Raw genomic sequence first — 27573 nt, 5'->3', positions numbered from 1 at the left:
AACCTCAGAATGATGAGACAATAAATCATGCTGTTTACCCAGCCTATTTTGTGGTACTTTATAAAGCAGTCCTAGAGAATGAATACACATGCATTTCTGGGTTTGCGTCTCCCAAATCCTTGCAAGAAGAGAGGGTCTTTTGTTGTCTGAGAAGCGTGAGTATGAAGACACACCAGTTTTTTCAAAGTCGCCTTTGTGATTTATTTTTCAGATACTACATTCTGGGAACCATGTGACCTATTTTCCTTCTATAAATAGCAAGGTGAGCTGTGCTTTTTCAGCAGTCTTTGGACTTCAGCATGGTGACTTCTCAGCTGCTGGCTTATGTGGCATTTTCAGTTTTCTGTGTCTTAACAGCCAACTCCCTGGACACTTTCACCGCAGCTGTTTATGAGCATGCCGTAATACTGCCTAACTTCACCATGACACCAGTGTCTCGCAAAGAGGCATTGGTGTTAATGAATCAGAATCTGGATCTTTTGGAAAGAGCAATCACATACGCAGCAAAACAGGTATCATCTCTCCTGTGTGCTAGATAATATGTGAGGGAGGGGGCTTAGGGGACAAGGCCATTGTTGGGCTCACTTACACTTGTGTGGATGACATATGTATTAGAATAGTCAAGTTACTTTGTTTTACAATTAGAACTTTTCTTTCCTCTCTGATTTATTAGAGCAAGGATACTATAATACTGCTCTGTCAGTAAGGGAAAAGTTGAAAAGCAGCATCGAGACACAGCAGAACCTTGAGGAACTGGCTATAAATTCAGCATCTTTGCTCCTCTTTTCCACTACAAATAGAGGATACAGGATAAATGGGGAAGAGTCCAGGCACTATTCGTATAATACTAATGGCCTCAGTGTGCCTTTGTACCCTTAAGGGTTTAAAGATTTTCAGATATGATTACAATTTGAAAACTAACTAAATGAAGTTATGTTTTACTTACCGGTGTGTATACATACTTGATTTTTTTTTTTTTTTTTTTTTTGGCCAGTCCTGGGCCTTGGACTCAGGGCCTGAGCACTGTCCCTGGCTTCTTCCCGCTCAAGGCTAGCACTCCGCCACTTGAGCCACAGCGCCGCTTCTGGCCGTTTTTCTGTATATGTGGTGCTGGGGAATCGAACCTAGGGCCTCGTGTATCCGAGGCAGGCACTCTTGCCACTAGGCTATCTCCCAGCCCCACATACTTGATTTTTAATTACAGGATAAAAAAAAATATATGTTAATGCATTGTAAGGGCTTGAGTTAAATGGAAGATTAAGTTTACTCAAAGCATTCAGTATAAGTGTGTGATCTGGACAGATATGGTTTAAATAAGATACACATAGGTCAAATCTAGACCAAAGATACATAAATTATGATGAAAGTCATTTATACCTCCACATTACATGTATCTATCATTGCATTTGAGAGGTTATCAGGATTTTCAATACTCTCCTTCATTCTTAGTCTATTTCCTCAAAGGGCACAGGAACTTTCAAGATGACTTTGCAATCTACAAGTGTCCAGGTGAGCTGTGGAAGGACTTCTAGGCTTAGCATAGCTCAGGTAACCTGTGTGTGACTTTCCTTCTGAAGAGCAGCAATCATGTTTACAGGGTACCATGCAGGAGAATCTTGGAACAGAAGAAGAAATTACAGAAAAGTGGGGGCAAAGTTCAGAGAGGGGTTGATTTGGAGAAAAAGCTAGGTTTATAGTTAACAACGAGGAAGGGTGGCAGAACTCTGAATGTCCAGCAAACAATGTTTCCTAAGTAATGAAAAATTTATATAGTTATGTGTACCTACATATTTTATACATGATAGTAGGATTAGAACATTGGGAAAAGAAAATAAATGACACCAATATAGAAGATGAAGGAATAAGAATAAAAAGGACTTAAAACAGTTCAAATGTTTGTCATTCTTCAGTTTCTCTTGTGGCTCCATCCCAACTCTTCAGCTATTTGAAACATGTTTAGTGGCTACATCTCTTAACAGGGTGCACACATCATTGTGACTCCAGAAGACGGTGTTTATGGCATGAATTTCAGCAGGGCAACCATTTACCCCTATTTGGAGGACATTCCAGACCCTCAAGTCAACTGGATCCCCTGTGATCATCCCAGCAGGTAAAGAACCAAAGTGTGAAAACTTCTGAGTATCAGTTTGTTTACCTGCTGGTGACAACTGCATGGATCCCATGATAGTCATATTTCTATCACTTTAGTAAAGGAGCACAGTAAGGAAAGATTTATTTTTGTTCATGGCTTCCAAGATCCATGGTGACTTGGTTTTCTTGTTTTAGGCCTATAGTGCCACAGTATGCAAGGCAAAATTATATATATATATATATATATATATATATATATATATAACCTCTTGGTAACCCATTCCAGCTTTAACGTTTATCTCAGAAATTCCTTTTACAACCCATTATGTAAAAACCGCATTTCTTTGCAAAGTATGTAGTTTCCCAATCCATCTGGGTGGAGAAATACCACACCAGCTAACAACAGTCAGGGAGCACAGATGGATGACTCAGGAGGTCTGCAGCTCAAGTCATCATACAAAAACAGTAATAATAATTTCACAATTATATATATATATATACATATATACATATATATATGAAACCTGTTACCTGAAAGTAATTGTGAAGCAAAGAGAGACCCAAAATCTTTTTCAAGGTCATATCCTCAATGATCTAACTTCCTTCCATAAGCCTCCGTGTTTTCCTACCTTCTCAAAGTTCTACCACCTCCTGGGAGGTAGAGCTTAAAGGTAGCATTTAGCATTTGTGAGGCTCTATGTTTAAGCCTCAATTCTATGTAACAAAATGTAAAAAGTGAAAACAAATTAATAAATAAGAAAGAAAACAACCCCAAACCAAGTAGTTGGAAGTAGATACCAGTTCAGGAGTAGTGATATTTCTTTCTCACTTGTTAGATAGATGATGAGATTCACATATCAAAACCCTTCAAGCTTTAGCTGATTATTAACCCAGAAGGTAATGCTGCAAAAACCGTGTAAGTGTTATGGATCAATTCTAGACTAAAGGGACATGAACTGTGATTGAAAAGCATGATTAATTTCAACATAAGGTCATCGGTATCATGCAGAGAATCCCATCAGGTAATATACTTTTTTCTAAATGCGCCATGGCCAAAATCACATGGGGAATTCTACTTTGCAACTGGCTCTCAAAACTCCACAGGCTAACTACTACAATTGCAGACAGACGCACTTTGTTTTTGATAAAATTCAGTATCTCTTATTTATTCACTTCGTTGTCATTTCATTGCTTAGAAGCAGTGATCAGTGAGGGCAGAGTATGTGTTTCTTTCCTTTGTAGGACCAGGAGCTTTCTTGTGTGAGAGCTGCTCCAGAAACACATACAACTATCTCCTGCAAGGATACTAGCAATGGATGGGTAGCTATGGTTAAGCATAGAGCTGAAATTAAAATGACTTTACCTGATTGTTGGACCCGGGAACTGCAACCGTAGTCAGGATATGGGGGATGCAAGGCGAGTGAACCAATGCATACTTTATTTCAGGAGGGCCAGGGTTTATATATCATTAGAAATCAATTCACAATTTTCAGGGCAAAGGTTAACACAGCATATTATCCATTGTAACTACAAGAATTTGAGGAATGCCATTTCTGGGAGGAAGGACACTAACATAGAAGTTTATCTACTACAAAATTTTACTGCTTCGAAGAGAGTTTACTTATTTAGGGCCAAACTATTTACTACCTAGCTACTATTTGCTCCGGACCTTGACCAGGGCTCTATGCACCTAGAGGAGACTTCTCTGTTTACTATGGGAAGAAACTATCCTGATTATTTTTTTTTTTTTTTTTTTTTTTTTTTTTCTTCTTTTTTTTTTTTATTTTTTTTTATTTTTTATTTATTTATTTTTTTTTTAATTATCAATTGAACATAAATTTTTTTTTTTACAAGGTGCTGTGCAAAGAGGGTGCAGTTACATAGTAGGGCATTGTGTACATTTCTTGTGATATCTTACAACCTGTTTTCCCATCCCTTGTCTAGGTCAGGTAGACCCATATGCAGTATACAATGTATCAAGCACATATACAGTGTTCACAGACTTGGTCTCTACTGTCTCTCCATCTCCCTTTGTTAACAGTCATATATCAGGGAGATCATGCCCCTTTGTTTTCTGTGTTCTAGGCTTGTCTCACTCAACATTATTTGTTCGAGTTCTGACCATTTCCCTGCAAATAACAATATTTCACCATTCCTAATCGCTATGTAGTATTCCATTGTGTATAAGTACCATATTTTTTGGATCCATTCATCTGTGGAGGGGCATCTGGGTTGTTTCCAAATTTTGGCTATTGTGAATTGTGCTGCGATAAACATGGAAGTACAAATGTTCTTTTGATATCTTGGGTTTTGCTGTTTAGGATAGATGCCTAGGAGTGGTATGGCTGGGTCATAGGGTAGGTCTATATTGAGCTTTTTGAGAAACCTCCATACTGTTCTCCAAAGTGGCTGTACTAATTTGCACTCCCACCAACAATGGAGAAGGGTTCCTCTTTCCCCACAGCCCCTCCAGCATTTGTTGTTTCCTGAGTTCAGAGTATAGGCCATTCTAACTGGGGTGAGGTGGTATCTCAGGGTTGTTTTTATTTGCATTTCCTTTACTAGCAGGGATGTTGAGCATTTCCTCATGTGTTTCTTTGCCATTTTTATATCTTCTCTTGTGAAGTCTCTCTTTAGCTCTTTTGCCCATTTCCTAATAGGTTTATTGGGCTTGGAGGGGCTTAGTTTTTTGAGTTCTCTGTAGATGACAGATATCAGGCCTTTGTCTGTTGCTGTGCTGGTAAATATCCTTTCCCATATCGTTGGCTGTCTTTCTATTTTGGTGGCTATGACCTTAGCTGTGCAGAAACTTTTTAATTTGTAGTAGTCCCATTTGTTGAGTCTTTCCCCTATTTGTTGTGCGCCTGGGACTCTATTCAGGAAGTTCCTTCCTGTGCCTATAAGTTCTAGTGTCTTTCCTACTCTGTCCTTCAGTAGTTTCAAGGATTCAGGTCTGATGTTGAGGTCCTTGATCCATTTTGAGTTGATCTTGGTGCATGGTGATAGGCTTGGGTCTACTTTGAGTTTTCTGCATATGGCTGCCCAGTTCTCCCAGCACCAGTAGTTGAAGAGGCTATGTTTATTCCATTGTATGTCTTTAGCTCCTTTGTCGAATATCAGTTGGCTGTAAGAGTGCGGTTTTATTTCTGGGTCTTCAATTCTAATCCACTGGTCTTCCGATCTGTTTTTATACCAATACCATGCTGTTTTTGTTATGATGGCCTTGTAGTAGAGCTTGAAGTCTGGTATGGTGATACCTCCTGCACTATGTTTTTTGCCTAGAATTGCTTTGGCTATTCTAGGTTTTTTGCTGTTCCATATGAACTTATGGATTGGTTTCTCTATTTCAGTGAAGAATGTGGCTGGGATTTTGATAGGTATTGCATTGAATTTGTATAACAATTTGGGCAGTATGGCCATTTTCACTATATTGATTCTGCCTACCCATGAGCATGGGAGGTCTTTCCATCTCCTTGTGTCTTCTTTGATTTCCCTTATTAGATTTTTGTAGTTTTCATTGAATAGGTCCGTCACGTCCTTGGTTAAGTTGATCCCTAGGTACTTTATTCTTTTTTTGGCTACTGTAAATGGAATCGTTTCCATAATTTCCTTTTCTGTTTGTCTATTGCTGGTGTACAGAAAAGCTGCTGACTTTTGTGGATTGATTTTGTATCCTGCTACTTTGCCAAATTGGTTTATTAGATGTAGGAGTTTGGGTACTGAGTTTTTTGGGTCCTTGAGATATAAGCTCATGTCGTCTGCGAATAGGGATAACTTGATTTCTTCCTTGCCGATGTGGATCCCTTTGATGTCCTCCTCTTGCCTTATTGCTATGGCTAGGGATTCCAGTACTATGTTGAACAGAAGTGGGGAGAGTGGGCATCCTTGTCTTGTTCCTGTGTTTAGGGGGAATGATTTAAGTTTCTCTCCATTTAATATGATATTAGCAGTTGGTCTGTTGTATATGGCTTTTATTGTTTTGAGGAATGTTCCATCTATTCCTGTTCTCTCCAAAGCTTTTAATAGGTATGGATGTTGTATTTTGTCAAAGGCTTTTTGGGCATCGACTGAGATAACAATGTGATTCTTGATTTTAGTTCTGTTTATGTGGTGAATTACATTGATTGATTTACGGATGTTGAACCATCCTTGTGACTGAGGGATGAAGCCTACTTGGTCATGATGTATGATATTCTTGATCACTTTCTGGATCCTGTTAGCTAATATTTTATTGAGGAGCTTTGCATCTGTGTTCATTAGTGATATTGGTCTGTAGTTCTCTTTTTTTGTTGGATCTTTGCCTGGTTTGGGGATGAGTATGATATTAGCTTCGTAGAATGAGTTCGGGATTTTTCCCTCCGTTTCTATTTCGCGGAAGAGTTTGAGGAGTATTGGAATTAGCTCCTCACTAAAGGTTTTGTAGAATTCATTGGTGAATCCATCTGGGCCTGGGCTTTTCTTAGTAGGGAGGTTCTTGATTACCTCCTGTATCTCACCGTAAGTTATTGGTTTATTTAGTTGATTTATTTCTTCTTGGTTCAGTTTGGGCAGTTTGTACTTCTCTAAGAATTGATCCATTTCTGTAAAATTATTGTTTTTTGTTGAGTAGAGGTTTTGGAAATAGCTCCTTATGATTGTTTGAATATCGTGTGTATTTGTTGTAATTTTTCCTGTGGAGTCCCTGATTTTACGTATATGAGTCTCTTCTCTTCTTTTTTTTGTGAGTCTTGCAAGGGGTCTGTCAATTTTGTTTATTTTCTCAAAGAACCAGCTTTTAGTCTTATTTATTTGTTGAATGGTCTTTCTATTTTCAATCAGATTTATCTCTTCTTTAATCTTTGTAATCTCTCCCCTCCTAGTCGTTTTAGATTCTGTCATTTCTTGTTTCTCCAGTTGTTTTAGTTTCATCGTGAGGGTATTCACCTGCTCTGCTTCCATTCTTTTAATGTGGGTACTGAGTGCAATGATCTTGCCCCTCAGTACTGCCTTAGCTGTGTCCCATAGGTTTCTTTGTGATGTGTTTTCTTTGTCATTGTGGCTTATGAATTCGTTGATTTCATCTTTAATTTGATCTGTGGCCCAAGTGTTGGATAGCAGCGTGGGGTTTAGCCTCCAAGAGTGTGTATAGGCTCTGTGGTATCCTTTGTTGTTGAGGGTTACCTTTAATCCACTGTGATCAGATATAATACATGGGATGATGTCAATTCTTTTGTATTTGCTGAGGTTCTTTGTGTGGGCTATGACGTGGTCTATTTTGGAATATGATCCATGGGCTGCTGAAAAGAAGGTGTATTGGGTCTCTGTAGGGTGGAAGGTTCTATATAGGTCTGTTAGATCCATTTGGGCAATGGTGTTATTTAGGTCCTCAGCTCCCTTACTAATCCTCTGGGTGTTGGATCTGTCTCTTGGAGAGAGAGGAGTATTAAAGTCACCCACTATGATTGTGTTTGCATCTATCTTGCTCTGTAATTCTGTGAGAATTTGCTTGACATATGTCGGGCCTCTTTTGTTCGGTGAGTATACATTTATCACCGTGATGTCTTGATTCTGGATTTTTCCTTGTATCAATATGTAGTGTCCTTCTTTGTCTTTTTGAGTGGACTTTAAAGAGAAATCCAGCTTGTCTGAGATCAGGATGGCTACACCTGCCGTTTTGGTGGGTGCATTTGCTTGGTAGATCTTGCTCCATCCTTTCATTCGAAGCCTGTTTTTGTCCCTTGCTGTAAGGTGGGTCTCTTGTAGACAACAGATGTCAACTTTTTGCTTGCGGATCCATTCTGCCAGTCTGCTCCTCTTGATCGGGGAGTTTAAGCCATTTATATTTAAAGAGATCAAGGATAAGGGTGTTTTTTCTCCTTCCATTTTCTTGTTGGGCTGTTTTTTCCTGTTGTTTTTTTTTTTTTCTTCTTGTCTTTAGTGAGCTTGTGTTTCTGCTGGACTTTGGCTATTGAAGTTTCTTTCTGAATCTGTCTGTGTGTCTTTTACGATCTCTGTTGGGTGGGCTTCCCCTCTTAATATTCGCTGTAGGGCTGGTTTTTTATTCACATACTCCTTTAGCTCCTCTTTGGTGTGGAAAGATCTGGTTCTCCCTTCGAATGTGAACTCCAGTTTCGCTGGATATTTGATCCGAGGTTGTAAATTGTTATTCTGAAGTACTTGGATGGTGTTCTTCCACTCACTTCGAGCTTGGTAAGTTTGTGTGGATAAGTCGGATGTTATTCGAATCCTCTTCCCATTGAAAAAAGTTTCCTTCTTCGCTTTGGCTGAATTCAGAATTTGCTCTTTAATCTTGAGGTCTGTAGTCTTGAATATTATGTGCCTTGGGGTGGTTTTCCTGGGGTCTGGCCTGCCAGGTGTCCTATAGGCTTCGGTTACCTGGATGGGGTCCCCTGTGAGATTGGGGAAGTTTTCTGCAATAACTTTATTGAGAACATGATTAAGCCCTCTGCTCTGATATTCGGCTCCTTCTTCTATTCCAATTATACGCAGATTATATCTCTTGTCTTTGTCCATTAGTTCCTGGAGTAATCTTCCCTGAAGCTTCACCTTTTCTTGGAGTGTGGTCATTTTCTGGTTGTTGTCAGCTGCTTCATCGTCCAGGCGAGAGATTCTGGATTCCATATGGTCCACTCTTTGTGTTATGGTTTCAATTGCGGAGTTTATGGATGTCAGAGAGCTATTCATGGTTGTCATATCAGCTCTGATCGTGGAAATTTCTTCCTTTAAAGAGTTGTATTTTAAATCTATTTTTTCATGCATTTCAATTCTCAGGGTGTGGAGATTTTCTTTAAAGGCGGCTTGCATTATATCCATTTTTGCTTCCATTTCTTTAAACGAGGCTTGCATTGTATCCAGTTTTGCTTCCATTTCTTTCTTGGCTTCCTGGGTGTCCTTCCAGATTTCCGCTCTAAACTCCTGGAATTGTTTTCTGATTTCATTTCTGACGGTTTCGATCATTCCTGTTAACATGTCCTCATTTGCTTTTTTATTCTCCATCTCCTCTCCAGTCGTGCTGCTTTTTGGAGCTGGCGAGTTGGCTTGTCCTTTGATGAACTGAGTTATGTTTCTTTGTGATTTGCGCATCTGGAAGTCTGTGTAGTTCTTCCCTCCCTTCTGTGTAGGCGTGTCTGCGTCAGCAGGTGCTGTCGCTGTGGCCCCGCCCACCAGTGCAGGGCACGCCTATCAGAGCGGGCGCTTTCGCCGGGGCCCCGCCCTCCTGTGCACTGTGAGTCCCCTACAACAGGCACTTAAGTGGGGTCTGCCTCCCAGAGCGAGCCCTGGGTTGTTGGGTTGTGCTTGCGCCCTCCCGCGAGTCCGTTGGGGGGGGGAAGCAGTATGTGTGGGGCCCAGTGGGATCGACTGTCCGGGTGTGGCTTGGCACCCTCAGACCTCGCCTCCGCTTCGAGGAGGGGGAACGAGATCAGGCTCAGGTGACCCTGCTGGGCTGGTATTGCCCACCAGCGCCTGTGATTTTAGTTGTAAGAGTCCGCAAGGTCTAGGCGCCTCGGGTGGGGCTTGCCCTGCCGGCCGTCCCTGGCCCCTGTTGGGAAGGGGACGGGGCCGGTTCTGCCAGTTCAGGAACCTTTGGGGGCTTGGGGCTGTTCCGCCCTTCCCCTGCTAGACTGGCTTCCCAGTGCCTGCTGGGAGCTTCCCGCCTGATTTGGGGAATCTTTGTTCCCACGGGAGTGGGGAGGGGGAGGGAGGGAGATATATCGTCTTTGTCGGGCTTGGGTCTCCCGTTGGGGGAAGGGATTATGGGGGACTCACTTTTGCTGCTTTGTGTGCGTGTCCCGCACCGCCGTTGGCCCTTCAGGGGTTGGCGAAGTGTCGTGGTGGCTCCCCCGTTCCCTCTTTCTGCCGCGCTGGGTTCCCTTGTCCGAATCCGGTGTGGACCCGAACTTCTCGTCGCTGCTGGGTGTGTCTTGGTCCGCACCCTGCTTTGTGTCCGTGGGGTCTCCCGCTATATGGATTCTGCGCTCCTGGCAACCTGTCTGCCGATCGCCGGGTTTCCCTTTCCCAGCCTGACCCTGTTTGGGCCAGGGCCGGCTGGTGGGGGGAGGGTGCCCCGATTAATCTCCGGCTCCGTGTAGGTTTTCGGTTCTTCTTTTTTGCTCCTTTTTGTTTTCCTGCGTTTCTCCACTGCTTCTGGATGCTGGTTTTGCTGGGTTCTTGGTGGAGTGTTGGGTGTTGGAGTTCCCAGCTCGCTATTCAGTTGGTGCGAGTCGGGGTGCCTCCCTATTGTCTCGGCGCCATCTTTCTCCTCCTCTATCCTGATTATTGAGAAGGGAATTTGCTATTGGCTAAGAAGAAGCTATCTTATCTAAAATGAGTAACTATCACTAAAGGAAGCTGTGCAAACCAGTCTCCTCAGGGAGACTTTGTATGGGGGAAGGGGAGATTCTCCTGACACAAGGCGGCATCCTTTGGCCCACAGACACAAAGAAACTTCTAACTGGGAATATGTTCCCAGGAGCCTGTCAGTATGCTGACGTGGCATTGAAGTGGCTGTGCCGAGGCTAAGTCTTCCTTTTGGTCAGAGAAATTAATTCTCCCACACCTGATGCTAAGTTTAAACCACTGAAGAGGCTTCCCCTGGAAGTCTCCAGCCTTTCAGGGAACTACAGAATTTTAAAGTAATTATATCAGACAGATACTTTCAGAGTAATTGTTGTCTAGGAGAGTGGGAGAGGGGAGCTAGATCCTCAGAGCTTTCTATTCTATTCTGCCATCTATTCAAGGTCTTCCTAGTTGTAAGTTTGCTACATCCATTTAGAATATCTGTCAATCTCTCTCTCTCTCTCTCTCTCTCTCTCTCTCTCTCTCTCTCTCTCTCTCTCTCTCTCTCTCTCTCTCTTCCCCTCCCCCCTCTGGACAGGTCTGGGGGTCAGTGAGCAGGATATGCAACTTACTGCCCCATAATATTTAGAGAATGTTGTGGGCATTCAAATATGAGTACATTTTGAGTCCGTGATTAAAGATCACCATATGCAGGAATACAGGAATAGCTTCCTGTATTTCCTTCAGCATGTGTTTCCTGTGGCCTCTCTTCTTATTCCTACTCTCTACCTACTATTGTTTAGAATTTATTTTTGTGTTTAACAAATGATAGATTCACGCAATCATTACTCTATATTTCATTGCAAGCTAAGCTTGACTTATTAGAAAATAAGAATTAAAAAAAACTGTCTTTCTTTTCCAATGAACATCTAACCAGGTTCCCTGATACGCAGATACAAAAAAGACTCAGCTGTCTGGCCAAGAACAACTCTATCTATGTGGTAGCAAATATAGGAGACAAGAAGTCATGCAATGCCAGTGACCCTCGATGTCCCCCTGATGGTCGTTACCAATACAATACTAATGTGGTGTTCGATTCTCAGGGGAAACTGGTGGCCCGATATCACAAGGTAAAATTAATTTTGAAGTAAGTTGTTGGATACTTAGCGACTTAAACTGGGCAAGAGGGAAAGTTATTGCAGTAATAAGCATGTTTTAAGAACTAAAGACAAACATAATAGTATTAAGTGTGACAAGCCCCTGGAATGAGATTGCAGGAGTTTGCTGTGCATTTAAGAACAAAGGCGTGTGTCATAGTTGGTGTCACCTACAGCGACCTGCTTAAAATGCAGTGCCTTTTCAATGTAAAACTCTGCCCTGTTTTCATGCAGAATGAAACTCCATGTGGCTAAGAGGAATGTTCTATGCAAGTTTATGAACAGACTATAAATCTGCTATAGAGTCAGTAACAATAAACACAAAATATGAATGCCTTAATTATATGCAGCACAGAACATTAAAAAATACAGAAGTCTAAGGAAGAATATTTTAATTTTTTTCTGTCACTCAAGTAACTGCCATGATCAACTTTTAAACCTGTTTTCTTCCAGACATCTTTATAAATGAATTATGTATATCTATATCTCTCTCTGTGTGTGTGTGTGTGTGTGTGTGTGTGTGTGTGTGTGTGTATCTGGAGATAATGTAATTTTAACATTTATAACACTGGTTAGAGTTTGTTCTATTAAATGAGTTTTCATACACACTTTTAATTTTCTAAAGCAAATCTTATATTTTTCTATGGCCAAATGTTCAGTACATTTAAATGTTCATTGCAATAGAGGATTTTTAGAAGTGCAAAAAACAAAACAAAGACCTGCCCTGGCAATGTGTGAAAGGTAGGATGAAACCCTCGTTAGCAGGTGGGCTTGGCCTTGAGGAGAAAGGAACATATAAAGTTCGTTGCCCAAAGGGAGTGTCTAAGTGATTTTGGCAAATAGTTAATCTGTCTCATTCCTTAACCTGTGATACTCAAGATGGTCTTAATACATAAAGCTATCCATAGGCATATGTGTAAGGAAAAGATGGACTGGCAGACTTCATTCCACTGGAGTGAGCTCTGATTCTCCAAAACCCTGCTCTCTTTTTGGAAAGATAGTGGTCAGAGATGAATACTCACTGTCAGATAAATGTGAGCTCTACTTTTTATTTAGAGGATGTTGTGAGCATTCCCACAGGAGCACATCAATGAGTATGTGATTATTTCTCTTTATCTTTGGTTCATCACAGCAACATCTTTTCATGAGTGAATCGCTTTACTTCAATGCACCCAAAGAGCCTGAGATGGTGACTTTCAACACCCCTTTTGGCAAGTTTGGCATTTTTACATGCTTTGATATCCTCTTCTACGACCCTGCCATTGTCCTGGTGAAAGGTTTCCACGTGGACACCATCCTCTTCCCAACGGCTTGGATGGATGTTCTACCACACTTGGCAGCCATTGGATTCCACTCAGCTTGGGCTATGGGCATGGGGGTCAATTTACTTGCATCCAATTTACATAGACCTCAGAAGAGAATGACAGGTAACGTATCATCTTTAGGACTTAGTTAAAAGGAAATAATTTTAACAAACCCTAACATGGACCCCCTTAATTCAATGTTTTTCCAACTCTTAATTTCTGAACATCAATCTTCATCTAAATTGGTTTATAGATTTAGTTCATTTTATTTAACTTGAATAAACATTCTTTTTAAGAGGAAATCACTACTATTCACATGAAAATCTTTCTTCTTGACTTCTTAGCATACTTTGTTAGAGTGTCTTTCATTGTTCTGTCCTCTTATCAACATACTTTCCTGACATTAATGAAATGTGTAGAGCAGATGGAGTAAAATCATATGAATTTCAAAATGACGATAAAAACTGCAAAATTTCTTTTCACTTTCTTGCTATGAACGGAATGGAATTTCTAACTGAATGGCATCTCCAGGAAGTGGCATCTATGCACCTGATTCTCCAAGAGCATTTCATTATGATAGGAAGACAGATGAGGGAATGCTTCTCCTCTCTCAGCTGGATTCCAACCCTTACCTCCCCGAGGTGAACTGGAATTCTTATGCCAGCAGCATAGGAGCACTCTCAACTGGAAACCAAGAATTTAAGGGCAGTGTCTTTTATGATGAGTACACCTTTGTGGAGCTCACAGGAATCACAGGAAATTATACTGTTTGCCAGAAAGATCTCTGCTGTCATCTACACTACCAGATGTCTGAGAAGAGATCCGATGAAATTTATGCTCTAGGGGCATTTGATGGATTGCACACAGTTGAAGGGCGTTATTATCTACAGGTACGTTTGATGTCAGAACTGTTACTAGAGAAAATACAGACACAGAGGTAAATTTGAATGGCAGATGCACAGGGAATGCTTTTATTTGTTTATTTGAAGTTTAAATTTAGCAGAGAAAGTTGTAGTTTTATTTGATAATACTTGAGATCTTGCATATCTTAAGGTGGTTGGAAAGGAAGTCAGAATATTTGTATGGTCCTCACATTGAAGTTATTCAAATGGAAGTGGAGCTGTGGCTCAAATGGAAGAGTGCTAGCCTTGTGCAAAACAGCTCTGTGACAGTGATTACGCTGTGAGTTCAAGCCCTAGGTCAGCATTAAAAAATGATACAAATTAAGCCCGACATGGTGGCACATACCTGTAATTTCAACACTTTGGGAGCAAAGGCAATTGAATTGAACTGTGAGTTCAAGCTCATCCCAGACTACAAGATGAGACCCTGTCTCAAAAGAGGTTTTTTTTTTTTACATTACAATACCTGAAATAGATAATGAAATATTTATGATATATATCCTATGTGGACCAAATTAGAGATTTTCCTGATATGTTCCATATAATGCCTATCTTACTTTATAAAGAGCTCGATCTTCATATAATATATACCTATGTTGCTTAATAGAGAGTATGTACCAGACAGAGGGAGCTGACCTGTGAGATTGTTCAATAGAATGGTGCATTGCTACAGATTTAGATATATCACAGCCCACAACATGAAGAAGAAGCGATTACAATCTGATGACACACTGCAGCACTTCTCTTTTGTCTGGCTCCCATCCTGTCTCTCATCTCATTGCAATTCCTTCTTCACAGGTTTGTCTTGTTGACAACCTCAGCTCAATCCACTCTATTGTTTACATTACAATTTTGAAAACAACATCAAAAAAGCCATTTCTGGTCATATTACTCTCTGGCTTAAAATTCCTCACTGATAAATGAGGAATTAACATAAAAGACTCAGTCTTGATGAATGGTCATTTCCTACTTTCTATCCTCTTCTCACAGATGCTCTGGGCTTCTGCAACATGAAGAAATTTTCTTACCTCCAACTGGAGAGCATCAACAGACCCTCTGGCTCTCTGCATGGTTTATTTCTTTATCCATGATGACATGATCCTGTTTTCCATAATGATTTGCAGTTATCTTTACCAAGAATCAAATCATATCTACAGTGTCTTTGCCATCTCCCCCACTCAACCAGGGACCTCATTCATGGAACCACTGACCATCTTAAGCTTAATTCATCAAAGTCACATCCTGTGATGCTATTTACCTACTTGTTTGATACTGAGTATCCCCTGAATGCAAGAACTATGCCAACTATGCCTACTGCATAACATCTTGTTTATCTATGATAATCACTCTATTGATGCTTGCTCCTATTCACATTTATTGAGTACCAACTCTATGCCTTGTACATATTGAGTGCTAATGATATGAAGGCATGAAGTGTAGCCTCTTCACTTGAGAAGTTTAGTGCCCAGTTGAGGAGAGATACCTTTTTAGTAGATAATTTCAGTATACCCTGGTATACATGTGTATACATGAATATATCCATATCTGTAGCTCTATATATCTCTCTATATATATCTGTATAGAATGATCATTTTGCTGGAAGAGTAATGAGGACCTGACCTCAGTCTAATTTAGAGAAACCTGGAACATTTCTAGAGTTGAAGTAAATGAAGAAGAGTAGGGAGGGATTCTAGATCTAGTAGGGAAAATAAACAATGAAATATGTGGACGTGTAGAACAGAATATCCTGGGAAGAGCACACCATCGTATGTTTCTTAGGCATAACTTGAGGAGGAAGTGTTAGTGGAAACACCTCTGGAAGCAGCATTGTCCCTTGTAGGATATTACCTGACATTCACGCCTCAAAATAAATGTGGTCAGATCTGTTTTGTGGATAGGTTATGTTACTCCATTCTGTATGATGAAGCTAAGGATAAAAAAGGAGATAGATTATTAAAATAGTTTTATTAAGGCTTGGTTCAAGATTCTGTTAGTGGGAATAAATCAGGCATAGAATAAAAATATTCAGAAAACTGAACTCAGTGATTTTGATATGGAAGCATAATCAAGGGCCTAGAATATGCCAGGTTTCTAGCAAGAGTGGATGGTGTGTAAGGTGTCTTTGAGAGAACAGGGTGAAAGAAGTAGACTAGGTCTCAATGAGGATAGGCTAAGTCCAGAGTAAGATCTTCTGGCTTTAAAGTGCCTATAGGCCATTCAATTAGTGTTTTACTCAGTAGATTGTTGAATGTATGGCTGTAGTGCTTAATGAAATTGGGTTAAGAAATATTGTCTTAAGAACTAGCAAAGCGTGCTGGGAATATTGCCTACAGGCAAGAGTGCTTGCCTCATATACATGAAGCCCTGGGTTCAATTCCTTAACACCACATATATAGAAAAGGCCAGAAGTGGTGCTGTGGCTTAAGTGGCAGAGTGCTACTAGCCTTGAGCAAAAGAAGCCAGGGACAGTGCTCAGGCCCTGAGACCAAGTCCCAGGACTGGCAACAACAACAACAACAACAAAAATAATAAAGAACTAGCAAAGCACAGGTATCAATTAAACCTGTAGGAGTGAATGGCATGGCAAAAGAGACCATGTAGACAATAAAGAAAGTATAAACCAAATTAGAGACTTCCAGAGTTCCAGGGCTTGGGGTGGGAAATGGACAGAAGAATTGGGCCATGAAGATTCAATTGTGAAATAGAAGAGAGTTTTTAAAGAGAACTATTTTGGTTACCAAGGAAATACAGACTGTTTGAGAAAATTATGGGAGCACATTTGTGCTTCACATGCAGCATTGTTAGTATTATTATAACAAATGTATTATGGTAGAATATGTGGGATCGTAATGATAGAGTGAAAGACAGATTAAGAAAAGTGAGGCTAGTTAGAAGGTGAGCACATCACTATTCCTCTGCACAAACCTTGTCTGAGATGGAGCAATGAAAAACAAGACCAAGACTAGATGGAGCTGCATGGTCAGGAGAGCTCTTTTGTCGGAGATAGGAAAGAGGTGAAAGAGTAGATCAAACAACTTGAAGAAAATCTTTAAAGGAAGAAAGGATTGGGAGCAGAAGAGTGGCAGAGGCAGCAGCCTAAATTTTTTTTAGATTATTGAGGAAATAAATACATAAAGGAGTAGATTAACAAAAGAAGTGTTTTCTAAACTTTTAATTCTCTGTGTGCTATGGCTTTTCTGTTTTCCCCCACTGGAGCAAGAATCTTCCATATCTTCAGCTTTGGGACTTTGAGACTCTACAGAATTGTAAGGAATTAGAAACAACACACTCAAAAACTGGAAATGAAATTCAAGGATTTAACTAAAGTCAGACAATTCTGAGTGGGTCTCTATGTCACCATACAGTATCTATATGGCCTTTGGTCAAGACTTGAACTTCCTTAATTCAGAAGTGATCCTTATTATTCATGTGAATTTATTGTTATCTACTAAATATTTACACTATTCTTGCTATAGTCAGACATGTGTTGAAGGCTAAAGATATTAAGAGGAGTACAAAAGAGATAGGCATTACTTTCATGGAACATAAGTCTAGGAGAGGTAGACATTGAACAGAAAATAAAGAACTCTGCTATTCAATTTTATCTGTAATAAATGCTGTGAAGGAAAGAGTATCATGTAAAATTAGAGTATATTGCTGGAGGGCTGATAGAGTCATGGAGAAAGGATGATAATAGTGATGCCTGCTTGCTTTGCATTTGTCTGCCACTTTCTAGAATCCATCTTCACCTTCTACCTTTGATCCTTTCTTTATAGGATTTTTTTTTGGGGGGGGGGTCACTCGTGGGGCTTGAACTCTGGGCCTAGGACTGTCCCTGAGCTCTTCAGCTCAAGGCTAGCACTACAGTGCCACTTCCAGTTTTCTGGTGGTTAATTGGAGACAAGACTCTCACTGACTTTTTTGCCCAAGCTGGCCTTGAATTGTGATCCTCAGATCTCAGCCTCCTGAGTAGCTAGGATTACAGGCATGAGCCCCTGATGCCTGGCTCTTTATAGGATTTTTGATTCAATAAATAAATGTAAAGTATTAAGCATTGTAGTTGACACCTAAGATGTTCTTAGTAAATATTGAAGTACTAACATTACTATTGATAATAAAAATAAGCATAATGAAAGCAAATTTAATTGACCTCTCAGCCTCTGCTCAGATATAAAAGAAAAAATATGACATTTCAAGTTCAGGTTGAGGGTTCATTGTAATTATAAAGTTTTATTTCTTGCTTGTTTATACGATAAGCTATAAAGATTACTCTAGTAAATAAATTAGCTTAAATATCTTGGGACACTCTTGGTTATCAGAAACATTACTAACTTGAGAACAAAATTATTGTTCATGTTTACAGGCTAAATATCCAACTGTCTACATTGATAATTTATTCTAACAGATTCCGGAAGAACTACAGTCTGAGCTCTTTATCTTTATTGCCAACAACATTAGTTATTCATCAAAAAAGCAGATAACTCTAATGAGTTAGAGTAACAATATTTTACTGACTAAATGGGCCTAGACATTTTTTTGAAAAAATTATCTACATCTTTATTAGGGTTAATTAACAAAATTGCACCCAATGCAATATGTTTTTTTTTTAATTTTTTTTATTATTAATTGAACATAAAATTTTTTTACAAGGTGCTGTGCAAAGAGGGTGCAGTTACATAGTAGGGCAGTGTGTACATTTCTTGTGATATCTTACAACCTGTTTTCCCATCCCTTGTCTAGGTCAGGTAGACCCATATGCAATATACAATGTATCAAGCACATATACAGTGTTCACAGACTTGGTCTCTACTGTCTCTCCATCTCCCTTTGTTAACAGTCATATATCAGGGAGATCATGCCCCTTTGTTTTCTGTGTTCTAGGCTTGTCTCACTCAACATTATTTGTTCGAGTTCTGACCATTTCCCTGCGAATAACAATATTTCATTCCTAATCATTCCTAATCGCTATGTAGTATTCCATTGTGTATAAGTACCATATTTTTTGGATCCATTCATCTGTGGAGGGGCATCTGGGTTGTTTCCAAATTTTGGCTATTGTGAATTGTGCTGCGATAAACATGGAAGTACAAATGTCCTTTTGATATCTTGGGTTTTGCTGTTTAGGATAGATGCCTAGGAGTGGTATGGCTGGGTCATAGGGTAGGTCTATATTAATTAACAAAATTGCACCCAATGCAATATGTTTTGATAGATGTATAATTATGAAACAATGACCTCAGATGAATTACAGGTACATGGTGACTTTCTCTGAACTTCTTGATTCTATTGCTTCACTAGGTTTGCACTATGTTAAAGTGTAAAACCACTGACCGACATACTTGCGGTGCTTCAGTTGACAAAGCGTCTACTTGGTTTGAAATGTTCTCCCTCAGTGGCACTTTTGGAACCCAATACGTCTTTCCTGAGGTGTTGTTGAGTGAAGTTTGGCTTGCACCTGGAGAATTTAAGGTAACAGTCTTTGCTTAATTGCTCCAGTTAATTGCATGTAAAAGGAAATGTTGGTTCTTTCAAGAGCTGCCCAAATCATAAATATTTCCACTGGGAAAGGGAAAGATTATCTTTGGGGATTAGGAAAGGCACTGAACATACTGAGTTTCTTGCCTAGAAGTTCTTAATAAAAGAGTCAGTGTCCGTGTATCCTTAAGAATAAAGAAATAAATCTTATTTGAGAGGTTATGAGTAGTCTAGGCTGAGTAGGAAGAACATTGAAAGAGAACAAGGCAGTAATTGTCCCAGTTGAGAGGAATCCTCTTGTGGGTCAAGGCCTAGTATAATTATAGGAATAAGGACTGAAAGCAAAGTTGAAGAATTCAATAGTGGTTCATGTTCATAAGGAAGCCCAGAAATAATTGCTTGTCTCATGTGTGCTCTTCCCAGCCACATTCTTCAGCTGGCTTTCCCTGTAGGTTCTGCCCTGCCTTACCTTGATTCAGCTGCTGGAGTGAGGGAGGAAAACTGAGAATGAGGTGATGGGGTGGGGGAGAGGGGCAGGAGAGTGATTGACACAGTGTGGATCTTGATCAGTCATTTGTGATCATTAGGAGGAGTCTCCACCAGCAATTTCTGATAACCTTAATACAGGGAATCTTAAAAAATAATTAATTTATGAAACACTAACTACTCTAAAATGAAGTCTTCAGAAAAGCCATTGAAATATTCTTAGAAAAATGGCTATGCCCTTTTAGTTGGTAAGATATTATTCCTTCCTCATTAGAGTCATCTGGTTTATTAAAAAACTAATATACCTAACAATTTGGAGGAGTCTGAAAGTACTAGATTTCTCTCTTATATACTACTATCAGATCCACTGCTTCAAGTCTATGAATCCCTGGGATGTTTCTTCCAATAAATGAACTATATTTATTATAGCCATTTTGATAATGAATGAACTAGAGCTACTTCTGTTTTTACTATGTTCTGCAATGCTTTAAATATTTCTAAAATTGCTTTTTATTTTATTTTTTTTCTTCTTTTTGTGATGCCAGTTATCAAACTTTGCTTTGGGTATGCTAGGCAAGAATTCTACACACCTGAGCCACATCCTCAGCCCTTAAATATACCTAATAGAACAAAAATTTGGCTAGTATTATGTTGTTGTTTTTTTAACTGGTTCTTTTAGTTTTTTGTTTTTAGAACTCAGGGCTTGGTTGCTGTCTCTGTGGCTCTTTGTGCTCAAGACTAGTGTTCTACTACTTGAGCCACAGTGCTACTTCTGGCTTTTTCTAAGTATTCTATTGGAGATAAGAGTTTCACAGACTTTCCTGCCTGGGCTGCCTTTGAACGGTGATCCTTAGATCTCAGCCCCCTGAGTAGCTCAGGCCTGAACCTTCAGCACCCAACTTTCTTATTTCTTCAACCGGTTACACTAAACATTAAAACTATGTTGTGGGTATGAATAACTTAAAGGTAGCCATTGTCTATTTTTCTGTTTTAATTAGGTGTCAAGTGATGGACGTTTGCTCAGTGTGAAGGCGACATCTGGACCTGTGTTGTCAGTCTCTCTGTTTGGGAGGGTGTATGAGAAGGACGAGGCACCAAATGCTGCCTCAGACCTCACAGCACGGGCAATGAGCATAATGCTAATGGTTGTGACACCTATGGTATACTTATTATGTTGGTAGAACATTTACATTTTTTTTATTTAGGATAATTAAAAATGACAGATGAGGAAAGCTTGGTCTGAGCTTTTGCTTATGTATCTGGCATACTGAAAAACAACTGTACATTTCTCTTTAACCCACTCACATAGTAGACAACATAAGCCTAATATAGTATTGCCTAAGACAAAGTTTCAAAAACCATAAACATAGGTTTTTCTTGGAACTGAGCTGGTTATATCAAGTGGATATCATATATGTTTTACTCAGAAATAAAAGTGATAGTGAAGAGGCACATTGAAAGCAGTCATAAAATATACTTGGAAGAATTCAGAATCCATTGCCATTTGTATTATAGCATACTTCTTATCTAGTTCTGCTTAAGATTTCCAATGGTTTTCCTTGTTTCCTGCTAGTTATTTACCTAGACAATGCTTTTCAATGCTAGAATAGGTTGAATAGTATACACTCAGATTTGTAAGGCCTAACTCATAAACTGAGGTCCTAACTCCCAATAGTTGTGTGTCTGATTTTGGAGATTCCATTCAGAAGGCCATTAGGATGGATCATTTCATCTGACTGATGTCCTTACAAAAATAGAGTATAGAAAGACACAAAACAAAGAAGACCATGCAATCACACAGAAGAAATGGCCATCTAAAAGCCAAAGAAAGATGTGTGAGGAGAAACCACATCAGACAGGTTGGTGTTAACTTCTTACCCCCACAATTATGAGAAAATCAGTCATTTCTGTTGTTAAAGTCATCCCATTTGTTCTGCTTAGTTATGGTTACTCAGCAAATTCACACAATGTCCTGTTCTTCCTCTTAATGTGCTTCCCACCATTTCCACTATAAACTGAGACTGGGGACAAAGTGGCTTACCAAGTAGGAAAATCCAGCTACGCCCAAGCCCCCAAGATTCCACCTGACACTCTGAGGAGGATGACAGAGGCACTGACAGTGAAACTACAAGATCATTGTCTATCCTCTGGCATGAACAAACCAGAAAGTTACACTTTTGAAAATATGTATTTACTCTAGTCCAAATGTTCTTTTCTGTAATGGTAGAATCTCTTCACAGGATAAAACTCAGTGGAAAAAAAGAAAGTCATTCAAGTCTAAAGATTTCTCCACAGTTCCACATATCACTAATACCTGTGTCAGATAAAACTCAGCCTTCAGCAGAGGAGTGCAGATACTTACAAGTAGTGGTTCATGCCAGTGGGACATCATTTTGCAATCAACCTTTTTATTTTTGTAGCAGATGCTTTCCTTAGAATATGCTATATTATTCAAAACACATTTGAGTAGCAGTCATCTTATGCTTTTAAATGACATTAACTGATGAAAATTTTTTCCCAAGACCTAATAGAAAATAAGAACTTGCCTTCTGCACTTGGGAACAGATGTTTTTCAGCAGCCTCAAAATGGTCATAATTTAAAACAGAAAACATGCTGGTGTGTGGAGCACAGGCTTGAAATGTTAAGAGTTCCAAAATTTCAAAATGTTCTATATGGCCAGCTATCTTAATTCCCATTCTGGCCAAGAAATTATCTTGGTTTGATCATCTTAAAACCTTAACTATTTCTTATCTTGAAGAGCTGATAGTCAGGATCTGGGACCAGCTCATCTGGATTTCCTAGTTCAGGATATCCCTGAAGTCACAACTGACCTGTGACCAGGGTTACAGTCAGTTTATGGCTCTGGTTGAGGATTGGAGACCTTGCTTCAAGGCTCACGCACAGGGCTATCCCTTGCTAGATGTTGTCTGCAGGCATCTGTTCCTCCCCACGGGGGTTTTCATGCAAGATATTTTGTTTTTTGTCTTTTTTTTTTTTGGTACTGGGGATCGAACCCAGGATGTTGCACTTGCTAGGCAAGTGCTTTGCCACTGAGCTACAGCCCAGCCTCATGCAAGATATTGAAAAGCTTTTACAAACTGCTAGCGGACTTCTCTCAGACGGATATTGAGAAAGTCTAGGATGGAAGCCAAATTCTTTTATACTTTAATCATAAAATTGACATTAATTATAAATAATACAGTGTTGAAGAGAATCACCCAAAGAAGAGAGTGTCAGGAGATGGGGTCATTAGAGGCTCTCCCTGCTCACTGGTAAGACCAGTGAGTATATGAAATTATATATAATTATATATTTGGTATATAATTCTAAACTATGAAATTCTTCCCATAATCTTTTCCCATGTATAGTGTCTCAAAATGTACTCTTAATACTTGTATCTGAAACATACTGTGCCAAAGAACTTTCTATAATTGCTTTATGTAACTAAATTAGATAACACAATCATCCCTACTTTGGTCTATAGCCACATTTTTAGTTAGATCATTAAATCATGAAATAAGACCGATAGGGAAAAGAGTCTTAAGAATATCAATTTATTTACTTAATTGATTTTTATTTAAACAGAAAGTTTATTTTTCTAACAATATCTCTCTATATGTGAAAAGAATAAAAAGGCTGGTTTATTTTATTTACTTTTTTTGAGATAGAGTCTTGCTCTGTGGCCCAGCCTGGCTTCAAACTCGGGATCCTCCTGCCTCACCTTGTACTGATAATACCAGTGTGAAACCACAACATCTGGTACATTAACTTCACCAATAAGCTAAGGATCTTGCCTCCAACAGTGATGCTTTTAGGTAGCACGTGCTAATGTAGACAGTGCAAAAATAAAATCTGTGTTCTAATTATATATAAATGTTATTACCCTACAATGCCATCATGAGTTTAACTGCCTGTACTCTTTAGTGAACATATTTCTTGAGGGCCACAGTGAGATTTAAGACCTCAGGCCTTGACCCAGGCACCCCTAGAGTTGGGTCCCAGAGACATTTCCCTTAGGGGAAGGCCACAATGAAGACATTCTTCTGCCCCAGGAAAGAGGAATCTGGTGGCATCTGATCGACCCCCTCATGTCAATGTTTGGCAGGATTTGATTTTTTTTTCTCTTTGATGTTTTTATACCCTCCTGAGATAAGATTTGGTTTGGAGGCCATTTTTGATTTTCGGATTTTCTTGGCTTGATTGACTTTTGATGGGATTGTTGGGAGGTCGGAGGTGGCCTAACTCCCTGTCCCCGAATAGGAGTGGGACCCCATCCTATTCCAACCTGTCTGGATAGAGTTTCATTGTGGGTTAGAGTCCCACCTTGACGACTGGGAACATCCTGGGAGGCCATCCTTGGGGCCTCCAAAAAGTACGTTGTGTCCCAGTCACCAAGGTGGAACTCTAACCCATGGTGGGACTCTAACCCACCGCCAGACTGGCGGTGTTTTATTTGGAATTCAAAGGAAACTGCAAGACACTCAGTTAATCCGGCTAAGAGTTCATTAACCACCGGGTGTCCGTGTCTGCACTCCACTATTGGGGAGCAAAGTGCAGCCCCCAGCTTCAGTAGGGCTGGGTTTTAAAGGCAAAAACCACACCCAGGCAAAGTTAGGCAAAGCAAGCAAGCAGAGACACAGAAGCAAATTGGTGGTTAATGATTACAGATGATTACAATTCCAGTAAACAAGGTAATATTGACCAGACACATTGCAGGTTTTCCTACTCTTCCAAGTCTCACTCCTATTTACTGAATTCTAGTAACCTGGTGCTTAATTCTCTAATTTATTTTAAGTCTTTATTTCTGGAATTTCTCTATTCCCAACGGAGCCTTTTGTTGGGGAGGGGGGTAGGGGGGGTCATCATAGTCTGGATATATATATATATATATATATATATATATATATATATATAAACATATATATATCCATCCATCCATATATATATATATATATACATACATACATACATGCATACACACACACATATCCAGACTTGGTATATTTAAATTAAAGCATAGTAGATAAAGTAGTATGTATAGACCTCTAAAATCTGAGTGGCACTTTGTACATAAAGGCATCAAAGCTTAGAATACGAGAAAAACAACCTATAAATTATTAGTGCTGCAATGTAATGCAGCTATTGTGTAAACTTTTCTTATCATAGTAATGTGTAGATAAAACTGGATTTAGAAATAGAAGCTTATTTGCTTGAAAACTGGTATCTGCTATTCTGCCAGACTTCTTGAGGAATCCAAGCTAGAAAAGAAAATAAGGTCTAACATGAAACAATCCTGAAAAGGAGGAAGGCACCAGAAGAAGAGAAAATAAGAGTCAGAGAGTGTTCCATAGTAATAAAAAAGCCTCCAAACCAAAATATGGCACTTTGTTTACAGTAAAAGATCAAATTTCCCTAAACAGCCACACAAAAGAACACAGGTGCACACATGTGCACATGTGGTCGTTTGCTAACCCTGCTGATGCTATGGTGGTACTGAGATGAGGGATGCTGGATGCCAGCATCTCCATAGAGGTGGAGAAGCAAAGATGAGGGCAAACAGCAGCAGAGTTCAGAGACAAGGCTATCGTCACTTGATTTAAATCACAGCGGTATATTTGCTTTGCTTTAAGCCTTAAACTCCCTCATCAACTGCAATGTTTAGTATAAATTTTTTTTTTAAAAATAGGGGGGAAAGAAGAGATAAGTTCTCTTCTGCTGACCTTTCCTGCTTGCACAGAATAATTAGTGAGCTCTGGACCTGAGCAGGGATATCTGAAAAAAATGTATCCCGCAAAACAAAACAGAAGCCAACACAAACCAACAAAACTTGGAGAAATGACTCCTCTTGGCCTTAAATGTGTTTAGAAGCACTCATCTCAAGCTGTATCTCTGTCTTAAAGGGAAGGTGTGGTAAAACATATCCTTTGCTTGATGGTATGTCCAGATATTAATTGCCCAAATTTAGTAACCAGGCCAACCTTGAAATTTCTGAGCCCCGTTGATAAACAGTGCAACAGCAAGAATGACATAACGTACTATGGATGTGATCAAAGGAGAGCACTTATCCTAAGGCGAATTGGAACCAAATACCAACCTAGTTTTTCATTATAAATGTATATGATGTTGGAACATTTGCTTGCACCTATTAGCAGATGTGCCTGAACCCATATTTGGGTTGTGTATGCTGTATTTCTTATGTTTTACTAATAACTTTCCTTGATCTCTACCACAATGTGTGTTCAAAGTCCATGATTATGATGACACTGTTAATATATTCTTACTGTTATAGAGCTCTACTCCTCCTCCTCCATGGGGATTTGAACTCTGGCCCTCATACTTGTCAGGCAGGTGCTCTACCCATAAGTCACCCTTGAGGTTGAGACCTATTTTCATTTCATTTCACTTCACTCAAGTTTTTCCTTAATAAAATCTCAAACCTCCCAACATGTTGTTCTGGGGTCTCTTCTTCCTTTTAATGTCTGAAGGTATCATTTTCAATTTTTTTTTCTCAAATTTTTATTATCAAACTGACGTACAGAGAGGTTACAGTATCATACGTTGGGCATTGGATACATTTCTTGTACTGTTTGTTGCCTTGTCCCTCATGCCCCCCTCCCTCCCTCCCTTTCCCTCCCCCCCCCCCAGGTGTTCAGTTCACTTACACCAAACAGTTTTGCAAGTATTGCTTTTGTAGTTATTTCTCTTTTTTTACCCTGTGTCTCTCGAATTTGGTATTCCCTTTGAATTTCCTACTTCCAATACCAGTAAACACGGTTTCCAATATACTCAGATAAGATTACAGAGATAGTGTAGGTACAAACATAGGAAGGTGATACAAAACATCATCAATAATAGAAACTACACATACACATAGGACGTTGAAAGTAGTTAAAACTGTGATATATCACTTGTTTCCATAACATGGAGTTCATTTCACTTAGCATCATCTTATGTGTTTCTAAGGGTATAGCTATTGGGCCTTGTGATGCTCTGCTATGGCTTGCCTAAACCTGTACTAATTATTCCCAATAAGGGAGGCCATAGAGTCCATGTTTCTTTGGGTCTGGCTCACTTCACTTAGTATAACTTTTTCCAAGTCCTTCCATTTCCTTACAAATGGAACAATGTCATTCTTTCTGATAGAGGCATAAAATTCCATTGTGTATATGTACCACATTTTCCTGATCCATTCATCTATGGAGGGGCATCTGGGTTGGTTCCAGCTTCTCGCTATGACAAATTGTGCTGCGATGAACATTGTTGTGCTGGTGGCATTACTGTGATTTTGTTTGTGGGCTTTTGGATAGATACCCAACAGTGGGGCTGCTGGGTCATAGGGGAGTTCTATATTGAGCCTTCTGAGGAATCTCCATACTGCTTGCCAGAGTGGCTGAACCAGTTTACATTCCCACCAACAATGAAGTAGGGTTCCCTTTTGGCCACATCCCCTCCAACAATTGTTATTATTAGTTTTCTTGATATATGACATTCTTGCTGGGGTGAGATGGAATCTCAATTTTGTTTTGATTTGCATTTCCTTTATGGCCAGTGATGTAGAGCATTTTTTCATATGTCTATTGGCCATTCTCATTTCCTCATCAGAGAAGTTTCTTTGTAAATCTTTAGCCCACTTGATGAGGGGGCTTTTGGTTCTTTGCGGTTTTGTTTTGGAAGAAGGTAATTTTTTTAGTTTTGCATATATTTTAGAGATGAGGCCTTTGTCTGTTGAATGTCCGGTAAAGATCTTCTCCCAGTCTGTGGGCTTTCTGTTTATCTTGAGAGCTATGTCCTTTGCCGTGCAGAAGCTCTGGAGTTTGGGTATCTATCCAAAAGCCCACAAACAAAATCACAGTAATGCCACCAGCACAACAATGTTCATC

The 27573-nt window shown here is 39.6% G+C and overlaps 1 protein-coding gene across 1 annotated transcript; it reads left to right on the top strand.

The window, feature by feature from the left end:
• The first annotated feature begins 285 nt into the window (after nucleotides 1-285).
• On the top strand, nucleotides 286-21614 carry Vnn1 (vanin 1). The gene is made up of 7 exons (XM_048354101.1): nucleotides 286-512; nucleotides 1980-2110; nucleotides 11306-11498; nucleotides 12658-12952; nucleotides 13361-13719; nucleotides 19030-19200; nucleotides 20691-21614. Exons 1-7 carry the CDS (start codon nucleotides 300-302, stop codon nucleotides 20871-20873), a joined length of 1545 nt encoding a protein of 514 aa, XP_048210058.1. The 5' UTR covers nucleotides 286-299; the 3' UTR covers nucleotides 20874-21614.
• The last annotated feature ends 5959 nt before the right edge of the window (nucleotides 21615-27573 follow it).

The sequence above is a fragment of the Perognathus longimembris genome, chromosome 9, assembly GCF_023159225.1.
Source record: "Perognathus longimembris pacificus isolate PPM17 chromosome 9, ASM2315922v1, whole genome shotgun sequence".
Classification (NCBI taxonomy): Eukaryota; Metazoa; Chordata; class Mammalia; order Rodentia; family Heteromyidae; genus Perognathus; species Perognathus longimembris.
The sequence above is the reverse complement of the archived record's forward strand: the minus strand, read 5'-3'. Positions and strand labels throughout refer to the sequence as shown.

What these genes read in the sequence shown, in the direction of transcription:
- Vnn1 (XM_048354101.1), top strand. Translation starts at nt 300, where the DNA reads ATGGTGACTTCTCAGCTGCTGGCTTATGTGGCATTTTCAGTTTTCTGT. An exon ending in ACCTCAGAAGAGAATGACAG is followed by an intron (nt 12,953 to 13,360) that starts GTAACGTATCAT and finishes TGGCATCTCCAG; the next exon opens with GAAGTGGCATCTATGCACCT. An exon ending in AAGGGCGTTATTATCTACAG is followed by an intron (nt 13,720 to 19,029) that starts GTACGTTTGATG and finishes TTGCTTCACTAG; the next exon opens with GTTTGCACTATGTTAAAGTG.